General features: G+C 45.7%; 1 protein-coding gene across 1 annotated transcript in view; it reads right to left on the reverse strand.

Moving 5' to 3' along the window:
• LOC147105089 (solute carrier family 26 member 9-like) overlaps positions 1 to 12943 on the reverse strand; it is a 93510-nt gene extending 80567 nt beyond the window's left edge. The window contains exons 1-3 of the mRNA XM_086011741.1: positions 12810 to 12943; positions 11695 to 11834; positions 3521 to 3631 (exon numbers count right to left, since the gene is read on the reverse strand). Coding sequence (XP_085867867.1) covers positions 3521 to 3631; positions 11695 to 11834; positions 12810 to 12931 — 373 coding nt within the window. The 5' untranslated portion in view covers positions 12932 to 12943. The remainder of the gene's footprint in view (positions 1 to 3520; positions 3632 to 11694; positions 11835 to 12809) is intronic.
• Between the last annotated feature and the right edge of the window lie 1206 nt (positions 12944 to 14149).

The raw sequence follows: 14149 nt of genomic DNA on the forward strand, positions 1-14149 counted from the left end.
AGTGGGGAGAACTCCCCTGCTCTTCTGCGAAATAGCACCATGGGATCTTTTACCTCCACCTCAGAGGGCAGACAGGGCCTCGGTTTAACGTCTCATCCGAAAGACAGCACCTCCGACAGAGCAGTGCTCCCTCAGCACTGCACTGGGTGTGTCAGCCTAGATTTTGTGCTCAAGTCTCTGAAGTGGGACATGAACCCTCAACCCTTTCTGACTCAGAGGCGAGTCTGACACTTCTGACACTAAGCCAAGGCTGACACCTTAACTTGCACCCAGGCTCTGCTTGTGCCACTCGATAACCAGCCATTGAGAGATGGGAAAAGGATTGGCCCTGTGTGACCTGTCTTATGATTTTTCTCTCCTTTCTTTTAAGGTAACATCTTGTCTTCTTTCGCAATCTCCTCCTGCCAGCTCAGCTGAGAGCAGGAACTTGCAGGAAGGGAATTGTGGCAACAAGTCCACAGTATAACCTCCTGGCAACTGTCCGTTGGAACTTCAGATAGCTTTACACTGCACCACATTTAGAAATCTGTTAGGCAAAACTTGTATAATATCTCAATTTGTAGAATATAGAGGCACATTCACTATTCCTACACTCAATGGCAGGCAGCAATGCTCAACCAGAGCATGGGTTGGAGAACCGTTGCTGCAGTATTATAGCCCATCTCCGACCCGTGCTCTCTTCAAGTGTGGCTGGGAGTGCAGGACCATTGAATTTTATCTTACAGAGCACAGTTCTGAAGAGCAGACAATTTGAACATGAATTAATTGGGTTTTCGCTCTGGGAAACAATAATGGCAGAATAAAAAGCTGGCCCAGAAATGCTAGATTTGGATCAGAATTTGTAACAGCGGGGCCTAAGTTTGTTCGCGGCTGAAACCGTGCGATTCTGGCGTGTCCTAAATTTGTCCTCGGGCCTGGTTATCATAATTCAGGTGAGACGAGGGCGGCAATCAGGCGCCACAGCACGGCTCACCTGTCGGGGTCTAACTAATTTTGTCCAGCGCTCAGTCCCACAGGTAAGTCTGGCGGTGGGGGGTGCGGGGAGGAAGGCGTTCTGGAGGGCTAAGTGAAGGCAGGCCACCATCAGCCTGAAATAGCTCTGTGGAGTCAGGAGGAGCACCCCTGCTCCTTCTGGCTCAACATGCAGGACTTTTCAGGAGGTTTTGGGAGCTTTATGTGAGCGACCGCTCCCCACTGGTTAGGCAGCTCGAGGCCTGGAAATGCTGAAGCGCAAGCTTCGACTAGTCTAAACGAATTTAGGCTTCTGGATTGAAAATGGACGACAAGGCCACAAAGGCCTCACTCAATTTAGGAGAGGCCCGCACGCCTTTTCCATCGCAGGCCTTTGCCCTGCGAAATTGGTTATCGTTGTGCACATTTCAAGCCTGGTAAACAGGCGCAACAGTGTTGGGACTCCTGGACTGGTTTTGATTGCCTGAAGGGGGCCAGAGAAGAATTTTCCAGATTTTGTTTTCTCTTATTGGCCCTGGATATTTCCGTGATTTGCCTCTCCCAGGAGATTAAATACCCGAGAGGGGTTAGGAATTGTCTATTCCTGAGGCTCCAGTCATTGATGGACCAGCTGGTCTTTTCCCTTTCGTATGTTCGTATGTTTGAATTTAGACCCCAATGGTCTATTAAAAAAATCCTGTGTATATTCAAATGTACCTCAGCTCATCTTACCACTCAAGGTACATTTGGCTCTAAAATATAATGCCATCCTTATTTACAAACTAAATCTAATGCAGTGCACCAACTATATTCAATCTGTTGAGCAATGGATCAGGAATTATTGGATTCCACTCATGAGATCAAAGTAATCATTAAATAACTCCCTATCTCGAACCTCCTTCAGCCCTACAGCCCTCCGAGATCTCAGCGCTCCTCCAATTCTGGCCTCTTGCGCATTCCCGATTTTAATCGCTCCACCATTGGTGGCCGTGCCTTCAGCTGTCTCGGCCCGAAGCTCTGGAATTTCCTCCCTAAACCTCTCCGCCTCTCTACCTCTTTCCCATCCTTTAAGACGCGCCTTAAAATCTATCTCTTTGACCAAGCTTTTGACCACCTGTCCTAATAATGTGGCTTGGTGTCAAATTCTGATTGAAAAGGCTCCTGTGAAGCACCTTAGGAGGCTTTACTATGTTAAATGCGCTATATAAATGCATGTTGTTACTGTTGAATACGTTTCCAGGCGAGATTACCTTCTATCCAACCTCCTGTGGCCATTTTAGAAATGTATGACCCTGCCCATACAGGGTAGATATGATAGGTCATTGCACGCTGTGAGCGCGCTCCACCAGTCACCGCCCAAACATCAAAATCTACCCCATTGGTCCCCATTTGCAAGTTCTCACACAAAATAGTCACAATCTCAGTCGTGCTAACGGAGAATTGTCTGAGGAATTTTGCTGGGCAGTGGGTGGAGGGGTGGTGGAGTGGGGGAGAGTGCGCATATCTAGCAGGCAAGGCACTCCCTGATAAAGAGAGAAGACCATGCATGTTGGAAACCTGAGATCAAATAGAATTGCTGGAAATACACAGCAGCTCAGCTGGTGCCTGAAAGAGAACAGGCACCTGTCACACTTCATCAGAACTTTTCTTTCGGCTAAAGTTTCACCTGAAACATTAACTTGACTTTCTCTTTCGGCGCTGACTAGCTCGTTGTGTAATTCCAACATCTTCTGTTTTCATACCTCCCTTGTTGATCCAAGAGTGACATGAACAGAGGGTCACTTTGCCTGCCTGTTTGACTGGTTTGTTGAGTTGAGCATAGAATGAAGTGACAATGAATCCCATTGTCAAAATGAAGGCAACAGAAATAAAATCGCAATTTAAAGAAAAACCTCAACTCAGTTATCATAAACAAGTCCTATAAAATATTCTTTGCAATAAAAGATTGCCGTTCACTTTGGGTTACATCATCTTGCAATTAAGTGTTTCGACATTGGGGAGACCAAACGCAGATGGGGTGACCGCTTTGCGGAACACCTCCGTTCAGTCCGTAAGGGTGACCCCGAGCTTCCGGTCGCCTGTCATTTTAATTCACTGCTCCATTCCCACTCGGACCTCACCGTCCTTGGCCTCTTGTATTGTTCCAATATCGAGTTCAACAATTTTAGGTCATAACCTTGGCCCCTATTACACATTTTTCTTGTAATTTTTCCACTCCTTTCCCCCCCCCCTACCCCTTTCCTTTTGCTTCTCTCTCACACCTGGCTGCTATCTCTTGCCCTGCCAGTACACTTTACACCTAATCTCAGCCTATTACCATCTCGTCTACCTTTTATTGTCTCTTTTACTTCTTTTGTTTCTTTCACTTCTTTTGTCCGATCGCAGCCCTGCCTTCGATCTATTTTCTTTTCTTTCCAGTTTTGAAGAAGGGTTTCGGCCCGAAACGTCAACTCAAATTTCTCTCCACGGATGTTGCCTGACCTGCTGAGTTTTTCCAGCATTTTCTGTTGTTATTTCAAAATACATGTTTGTTTTGTGCTAAGAATAAAAATAAACAAGACAGACCAACCTGGGACCATGTGGTGTATGCTTCCAAGGAAGAAGTAAATAAGAAGAGGGAAGAACGAGGAATACAACCCATTGACTGGAGGGAGACTGGCCAGCAGAGCAAACGCCATTCCTAGTAAATAAAGCACATCTTAATAGGAAGAAGCACATTACAGTCTGAGGCACCAATAAACCGCCCTGCATATACATCGCTGCAGTTAACAAAAGAAAAAACACTTTTTCTTCATTGATATAATTCATTACTTGCCCATAAACTTCTAGTGATAAGTTACACAAGTGCCTCTCACCCTCCCCCCACTTTTAAAGTTAAAAACAAATTGGAACATGCTGGCATAATAATGCATCCTCCATAAATAGACACATAAAACATACAAAGAAATATAGCTTTTACACCAGATTTTATGGTCATTCCCTGAAGTTAAAATCTTCTCTTTCACTGTATTCAGTACAAGATTTGTGCCGACAGGTGACTTGCAAAATTACAATTGCTTCAGAACATTTGCAGCCCTAAGTTAATATTCTGACTACCAAGGGCGAGTCCCCATCCTGAGTTTAAACTGTACCCTCTTACTAACTGTTTAACTTGGGTCTCTGAGTTCATTTGAGAATGTTGTAAAGTATGCATTAATCATACTGAAACCCTATGATAATCATATAGACTAAAAATAAGATAGCTTATAGTAATACTTTTTCATTTATAAAGCAACTTATCATACCACAACACTTCACACAATTAATTGTTTTTTGAAGTCCAATGATTTAGGTGTGGAGTGTTTTGGAAATGATTCAAATAAATAAAATATAAAAATTGTTTTACAATAAATTCAGTCCACTGCTCAGATCAAAAGAAGACATTTGGGGAAGTAAGATTCTTATCAGTATGTTTAAGCAAATATTGTTAATTCAGGATCAACCAGTTCATATATTACACTGTACTGGCACAGGCATCATGGGAACGCATTGTAGTGGCACGGGCATCATGGGAACTCATTGTACTGGCACAGGCATCATGGGAACTCATTGTAGTGGCACAGGCATCATGGGAACTCATTGTAGTGGCACGGGCATCATGGGAACTCATTGTACAGACATGGGCATCATGGGAACTCATTGTAGTGGCACAGGCATCATGGGAACTCATTGTAGTGGCACAGGCATCATGGGAACTCATTGTAGTGGCACAGGCATCATGGCAACTCATTGTAGTGGCACGGGCATCATGGGAGCTCATTGTACAGACATGGGCATCATGGGAACTCATTGTAGTGGCACGGGCATCATGGGAACTCATTGTAGTGGCACGGGCATCATGGCAACTCATTGTAGTGGCACAGGCATCATGGGAACTCATTGTAGTGGCACAGGCATCATGGGAACTCATTGTACAGACATGGGCATCATGGGAACTCATTGTAGTGGCACAGGCATCATGGGAACTCATTGTACAGACACGGGCATCATGGGAACTCATTGTACAGACATGGGCATCATGGGAACTCATTGTACAGACATGGGCATCATGGGAACTCATTGTAGTGGCACAGGCATCATGGGAACTCATTGTAGTGGCACAGGCATCATGGGAACTCATTGTAGTGGCATGGGCATCATGGGAACTCATTGTAGTGGCACGGGCATCATGGGAACTCATTGTAGTGGCACGGGCATCATGGCAACTCATTGTAGTGGCACAGGCATCATGGGAACTCATTGTAGTGGCACAGGCATCATGGGAACTCATTGTACAGACATGGGCATCATGGGAACTCATTGTAGTGGCACAGGCATCATGGGAACTCATTGTACAGACACGGGCATCATGGGAACTCATTGTACAGACATGGGCATCATGGGAACTCATTGTAGTGGCACAGGCATCATGGGAACTCATTGTAGTGGCACGGGCATCATGGGAACTCACTGTAGTGGCACAGGCATCATGGGAACTCATTGTACAGACATGGGCATCATGGGAACTCATTGTAGTGGCACAGGCATCATGGGAACTCATTGTAGTGGCACAGGCATCATGGGAACTCATTGTACAGACATGGGCATCATGGGAACTCATTGTAGTGGCACAGGCATCATGGGAACTCATTGTAGTGGCACAGGCATCATGGGAACTCATTGTACAGACACGGGCATCAAGGGAACTCATTGTAGTGGCACAGGCATCATGGGAACTCATTGTAGTGGCACAGGCATCATGGGAACTCATTGTAGTGGCACGGGCATCATGGGAACTCATTGTAGTGGCATGGGCATCATGGGAACTCATTGTACAGACATGGGCATCATGGGAACTCATTGTAGTGGCACGGGCATCATGGGAACTCATTGTAGTGGCACAGGCATCATGGGAACTCATTGTAGTGGCACGGGCATCATGGGAACTCATTGTAGTGGCACAGGCATCATGGGAACTCATTGTAGTGGCACAGGCATCATGGGAACTCATTGTAGTGGCACAGGCATCATGGGAACTCATTGTAGTGGCACGGGCATCATGGGAACTCATTGTAGTGGCACGGGCATCATGGGAACTCATTGTAGTGGCACGGGCATCATGGGAACTCATTGTAGTGGCACAGGCATCATGGGAACTCACTGTAGTGGCACAGGCATCATGGGAACTCATTGTAGTGGCACAGGCATCATGGGAACTCATTGTAGTGGCACAGGCATCATGGGAACTCATTGTAGTGGCACGGGCATCATGGGAACTCATTGTAGTGGCACGGGCATCATGGGAACTCATTGTAGTGGCACAGGCATCATGGGAACTCATTGTAGTGGCACAGGCATCATGGGAACTCATTGTAGTGGCACAGGCATCATGGGAACTCATTGTAGTGGCACAGGCATCATGGGAACTCATTGTAGTGGCACGGGCATCATGGGAACTCATTGTAGTGGCACGGGCATCATGGGAACTCATTGTAGTGGCACGGGCATCATGGGAACTCATTGTAGTGGCACGGGCATCATGGGAACTCATTGTAGTGGCACAGGCATCATGGGAACTCATTGTACAGACACGGGCATCATGGGAACTCATTGTAGTGGCACAGGCATCATGGGAACTCATTGTAGTGGCACGGGCATCATGGGAACTCATTGTAGTGGCACAGGCATCATGGGAACTCATTGTAGTGGCACAGGCATCATAGGAATGCATTGTAGTGGCACAGGCATCATGGGAACTCATTGTAGTGGCACAGGCATCATGGGAACTCATTGTAGTGGCACGGACATCATGGGAACTCATTGTACAGACACGGGCATCATGGGAACTCACTGTAGTGGCACAGGCATCATGGGAACTCATTGTAGTGGCACAGGCATCATGGGAACTCATTGTACAGACACGGGCATCATGGGAACTCACTGTAGTGGCACAGGCATCATGGGAACTCATTGTAGTGGCACAGGCATCATGGGAACTCATTGTAGTGGCACGGGCATCATGGGAACTCATTGTACAGACACAGGCATCATGGGAACTCACTGTAGTGGCACAGACATCATGGGAACTCATTGTAGTGGCACGGGCATCATGGGAACTCATTGTAGTGGCACGGGCATCATGGGAACTCATTGTAGTGGCACAGGCATCATGGGAACTCACTGTACAGACATGGGCATCATGGGAACTCATTGTAGTGGCACAGGCATCATGGGAACTCATTGTAGTGGCACAGGCATCATGGGAACTCATTGTAGTGGCACGGGCATCATGGGAACTCACTGTAGTGGCACGGGCATCATGGGAACTCATTGTAGTGGCACAGGCATCATGGGAACTCATTGTAGTGGCACGGGCATCATGGGAACTCATTGTAGTGGCACGGGCATCATGGGAACTCATTGTGCAGACATGGGCATCATGGGAACTCATTGTAGTGGCACAGACATCATGGGAACTCATTGTAGTGGCACAGGCATCATGGGAACTCATTGTACAGACACGGGCATCATGGGAACTCATTGTAGTGGCACAGGCATCATGGGAACTCATTGTAGTGGCACAGGCATCATGGGAACTCATTGTAGTGGCACGGGCATCATGGGAACTCATTGTAGTGGCACGGGCATCATGGGAACTCATTGTAGTGGCACAGGCATCATGGGAACTCACTGTAGTGGCACAGGCATCATGGGAACTCATTGTAGGGGCACAGGCATCATGGGAACTCATTGTACAGACACGGGCATCATGGGAACTCATTGTAGTGGCACAGGCATCATGGGAACTCATTGTAGTGGCACGGGCATCATGGGAACTCATTGTAGTGGCACAGGCATCATGGGAACTCATTGTAGTGGCACGGGCATCATGGGAACTCATTGTAGTGGCACAGGCATCATGGGAACTCACTGTACAGACACAGGCATCATGGGAACTCATTGTAGTGGCACAGACATCATGGGAACTCATTGTAGTGGCACGGGCATCATGGGAACTCATTGTAGTGGCACAGGCATCATGGGAACTCATTGTACAGACACAGGCATCATGGGAACTCATTGTAGTGGCACAGGCATCATGGGAACTCATTGTAGTGGCACGGGCATCATGGGAACTCATTGTAGTGGCACAGGCATCATGGGAACTCATTGTACAGACACGGGCATCATGGGAACTCATTGTAGTGGCACGGGCATCATGGGAACTCATTGTACAGACATGGGCATCATGGGAACTCATTGTACAGACACAGGCATCATGGGAACTCATTGTACAGACACAGGCATCATGGGAACTCATTGTACAGACACAGGCATCATGGGAACTCATTGTAGTGGCATGGGCATCATGGGAACTCATTGTACAGACACAGGCATCATGGGAACTCATTGTAGTGGCACGGGCATCATGGGAACTCATTGTACAGACACAGGCATCATGGGAACTCACTGTACAGACACAGACATCATGGGAACTCATTGTAGTGGCACAGACATCATGGGAACTCATTGTAGTGGCACGGGCATCATGGGAACTCATTGTAGTGGCACAGGCATCATGGGAACTCATTGTACAGACACAGGCATCATGGGAACTCATTGTAGTGGCACAGGCATCATGGGAACTCATTGTAGTGGCACGGGCATCATGGGAACTCATTGTAGTGGCACAGGCATCATGGGAACTCATTGTACAGACACGGGCATCATGGGAACTCATTGTAGTGGCACGGGCATCATGGGAACTCATTGTACAGACATGGGCATCATGGGAACTCATTGTACAGACACAGGCATCATGGGAACTCATTGTACGGACACAGGCATCATGGGAACTCATTGTACAGACACAGGCATCATGGGAACTCATTGTAGTGGCACGGGCATCATGGGAACTCATTGTACAGACACAGGCATCATGGGAACTCATTGTAGTGGCACGGGCATCATGGGAACTCATTGTAGTGGCACGGGCATCATGGGAACTCATTGTAGTGGCACGGGCATCATGGGAACTCATTGTACAGACACAGGCATCATGGGAACTCATTGTAGTGGCACAGGCATCATGGGAACTCATTGTACAGACACAGGCATCATGGGAACTCATTGTACAGACACAGGCATCATGGGAACTCATTGTACAGACACAGGCATCATGGGAACTCATTGTACAGACACAGGCATCATGGGAACTCATTGTAGTGGCACGGGCATCATGGGAACTCATTGTACAGACACAGGCATCATGGGAACTCATTGTAGTGGCACGGGCATCATGGGAACTCATTGTACAGACACAGGCATCATGGGAACTCATTGTAGTGGCACAGGCATCATGGGAACTCATTATACAGACACGGGCATCATGGGAACTCATTATACAGACACGGGCATCATGGGAACTCATTATACAGACACGGGCATCATGGGAACTCATTATACAGACACGGGCATCATGGGAACTCATTATAGAGACACGGGCATCATGGGAACTCATTGTACAGACACGGGCATCATGAATAAATGAACAAAGGGAGAGGTTAGGAGAATTTTTGTTGTATACAGGAGGTTGTTAGGACATGGCATGGCCTACCAGAAAAAATGGTGGAAGCTGAATCTATATGACCTTTGAAAAGGGAAGTGGATAAATATTTGAAAAAGGAAAACATAACAGAGTATGGGGAAAGGGCCGGGGATTGGGATTCAGTGAATTGCTCTTTCAGATAGAGGATGCAGGCACTCTGGGTCAAATGTCCACCTTTTGTGCTGTAAAATTCTATGATTGCACCAAAGCCAGCAGGGTAATTATAAAAGTGTATTTGTCCAGCTGAAAATTCAAAGTACAGCAAATAGAACAAAAATAACATTAGAAAAAAATAATGGCGCTAAAGGCTGACAAATCCCCAGGACCTGATGGTTTCCACCCTAGGGTTTTAAAGAAAGTAGGTGAAGAAATTGCAGATGCTTTAGTCATAATCTTCCAAAGCACCCTCGATTTAGGAATTGTCTCTTAAGATTGGAAAATTGCAAATGTAACTCCATTGTTTAAGACAGGTGAGAGGAAGAATCCAGGAAATGATAGACCTGTCAGTCTAACATCTGTTGTGGAGATGTTATTGGAATCTATACATTTAGGACAGAGTGACTGAGCACTTCGAGAAATTTGAGCTGATTAGAGAGAGCCAACATGGATTTGTAAAGGGTAGGTCATGTCAAACAAACCTAATTGAATTTTTTGAGGAAGTAACTAAAATAATAGACAGGGGAATGTCTATGAATGCAGTTTATCTGGATTTCCAGAAGGCATTCCATAAGGTTCCACACAAGAGGTAGTTAGCTAAAATCAAAGCTCATGGAATTAAAGGCAAATTATTGACCTAGTTAGGAGATTGGTTAGAAGACAAAGGGTAGGGATAATGGCTATGCACTTAAATTGGAAGGGAGTGAGTGACTGGTGATGTCCCACAAGGGTCTGTGGCCTCGACTATGCACTATATTTATTAATGACTTAGATAACACAATAGAGAGACATATATCCAAGTTTGCCAATGATACAAAGATTGGTAGCATAGTAGCTAGTGTAGCTAGGAGCATAAAATTACAGAGAGACACTGAAAGATTATGTGAGTGGGCAAAACTGTGGCAGATGGACTTCAACACAGGTAAGTGTGAGGTCATCCATTTTGGACCAAAAAAGGATAGAACAGAGTATTATTTAAATGGTGAAAAGATAGGAACAGTGAAGGTTCAAAGAGATTTAGGGGTCCATGTACACAGATCACTAAAATATAGTAGTCAAGTCAGGTACAAAAAATAATTAAAAATGCCGATGGAATGTTAGCCTTCAGAACTAGAGAGCTAGAATATAAAGGGGAGGAATCGTTGCTACGTCTATACAAAGCCCTGGTTAGGCCACACCTGGAGTACTGTGTACAGTTCTGGGAACTGCACCTTAGAAAGGATATATTGGCCTTGGAAGGAGTGCAGCGCAGATTCACCAGAATGTTACCAGGGCTCCAAGGGTTAAATTATGAGGAGTGATTACATAAACTAGACTTGTAGTCCCTGGAATATAAAAGGTTAAGGGATGTTTTGATTGAACTCATAGGGTAGATAGAGAAACTTTTTCCCGCTGATTGGGGAGTCTAGGACAAGGGGAGATAACCTTAAAATCAGAGCCAGGCCATTCAGGGGAGAAGTTAGGAAACACTTCTTCACACAAAGGGTGGTTGAAGTGTGGAACTCTCTCCCACAAAAAGCAATAGATGCTAGCTCAATTAATAATTTTATACCTGAGATTGATAGATTGTTGCTAGCCAAGGGTATTAAGGGATATGGAGCCAAGGCGGGTGGATGGAGTTAAGATACAGATCAGCCATGATCTCATTGAATGGCCGAACAGGCTCGAGGGTGCTGAATGGCCTCCTCCTGTTCCTATGCTCCCATGTTGTTGTGTGGATTTGAAGAATGCAAATATGGAATTCAATGGGATCTCATTATAATAAAAACAGTGACTACAAGCTTCCCATGAAGAAACCATTGTATAATAAAAAGGGAGGACGTAGAGCCTTGATAAAGGACACCAGCTGTAAGCTTGTTATAACATCATTGAAGTATAGAGCTACTATTTCATCCACGCTGTGTCATCTCACAGGCACAAAAATATTACTGGGCTTCAGTCTAGAGAAGAATGCTTCTTACCTTGGGGGACTTGAATAGTCCCAGCACTGATACCGGCTATGATATCAAAAATGAGACACTTCTTAAAGTTGTACTTCGGAAGCCATGAAATTATTGGGAAGAGCTGAATGAAAATGGCTTTGAGTCGGGCCACTGAGCAGCTAGAAAATAGCAAGGAAAAGTTCAGATCATTTTGTCAAATTAGACTCTGAGAAAACACGACATACAAATATTCTCCGAGGAGCATTCGGTCTAATTTCCAACTTTAGAACTTTTTAAAGGCATATACTTTCATGATAATTGCTTGAAATTGTATCCAGAATATTTTAAGAGAAAAACCTCTAGAACTGTGAAATGGAAAAAATATATTGGAGTGTTCTCCCCCCCTCAAGTTGTTGTCTCGCAATAGGATGTTGGCCCCCAGGTCCTTAAGGTACTGCATCCAAGTGGTCATTGTTCATATATGTACATAAAATGACATGGAATGTACAGCACAGAAACAGACCATTTAGCCCAACTGGTCCATGCCAGTCTTTATGCCTCCTCCCACCCCTTTTCATCTAACCCTATCAGCACAGTCTCCTATTCCTTTCTCCCTCATGCGTTTGTCCAGCTTCCCCTTAGATGCATCAATACTATTCGTCTCAACCACTCCCTGTGGTAGCGGGTTCCACATTCTAACCACTCTCTGAGTAAAGAAGTTTCTCCTGAATTCTCGATTGGATGTAGTCCTTGACAATGATTGCCCGCAGGCTGTTCAACCAAATAGTGCAGCGTGACTGAGCCCTGTCTTGACCTCACCTTACATACTTGCACCTGCATTTGCCAGCTGGGTTCAATAGATGGATGACCAGGAGCAGAAATGCTGGCTGATTTTTACCCCTCCTCCTTAGCGCAGGGGTGCCGAGGCCAGTTGTGGTGTCCCTGACACCACCCTCAAAGAGGGATCTAGCCTGGGACCTTCCTTGTCTTTATTGGTGCTCTGAGTAACTGAAGGGAGTAAATGCCAGTCGAACCAAGATGTAAACATTCAAATTGGTCAGCAACCCAACTAACTGGAGGTAGTACCTGGCAATTCAAGCATTCAAATTAGTTGGCAGATGAAAATGGTCATTTTAAATGATTTTTTTTTTTACCTGAATAATTTCCGTGCTTTTTGTGAATGGGGGTAAGACCTGATTTTCTTCTGGTACTCTTCATCAAATTCAGGAATGGAATAAGCTGATCGGTCAACAATATAACGTGGACGGAAATGCATCTTGCCCCTTTTCTTAAACTCTGGAGAAAAAACAAAATGCAGATAATGAGAAACAAGTCAACAATGTACCTACTGAAACCACACATTGGTTGGACCCGTAGGGTGTAGCGAATTGGCAGCCCGCTTTACGTTCTGTCTGATTGTCTTTTCCATACCGCCCAAGACCAATTTCACCCCTCGCAGTCTTATTGCTGGTGTTACATAGTATTTACAGCACAGAAACAGGCCATTTGGCCCAACTGGTCCGTGCCGGTGTTAATGCTCCACACGAGCCTCCTCCCAACCCTCTTCAATCAACCAATCAACATATCCTTATATTCTTTTCTCCCTCATGTGTTTATCTAGCTTCCCCTTGAATGCGTTTATGCTAGTCACCTCAACTACTCCCTGTGGTAGCGAGTTCCTGAATTGCCTGTTGGATTTATGAGTGCCTATCTTACATTTATGGCCCCTAGTTCTGGTCTCGCCCGCAAGTGGAAACATCTTCTCTATGTCTACCCTATTAAATCCTTTCATAATCTTGAAGGCCTCTAGCAGGTCATCCTCTCAGTCCTCCTTTTTCTAGAGAAAAGAGCCCCAGCCTGTACAATCTTTCCTGATAGGTATAACCTCTCAGTTCTGGTATCACTCGAGTAAATCTTGGTATCATTCTAGTATTGTGCCCGACCGCAGCCAGCGAGCTGCAATGGGGATGATGGCTTAGGATGTGGAGCTCGCCATACGTGTGGTAATGAGGGCCTGGTCCTCGAAATGGACCAGGCCCTCCCATTGGAGGGATCCTATCAAATCCTTTCATAATCCTGAAGGCCCCTAGCAGGTCATCCTCTCAGTCCTCCATTTTCTAGAGAAAAGAGCCCCAGCCTGTACAATCTTTCCTGATAGGTATAACCAGTGGAGGATAGTTACAATCCCTCCTCTAACATTGATGATTGTGAGATTCCAGATTCCAGATTACACAGGAGTAGGGTTACCAACTCTGGTTGGATGTATTCCTGGAGGATTCATCACGCCTCCAACCGCCCCAGCCCTCTTTTTTTCCCCATCTTTTCAATATTTTTATAATAACTAACTATAAACAAAAGTGTTCAAAGAAAATGGGGGAAAAAGATGTAACGTCCCTGTGTTTTTTTTCTCCCGGGTTGCCCACAGCGGTGTCCAGGAGATCAGTCTTTAATTCCTGGAGACTCCAGGGCAATCCTGGAGGGTTGGCAACCCCTA

Source organism: Somniosus microcephalus, chromosome 18, assembly GCF_052327205.1.
Source record: "Somniosus microcephalus isolate GS21.2 chromosome 18, FLI_Smic_1.0, whole genome shotgun sequence".
NCBI classification, from domain to species: domain Eukaryota; kingdom Metazoa; phylum Chordata; class Chondrichthyes; order Squaliformes; family Somniosidae; genus Somniosus; species Somniosus microcephalus.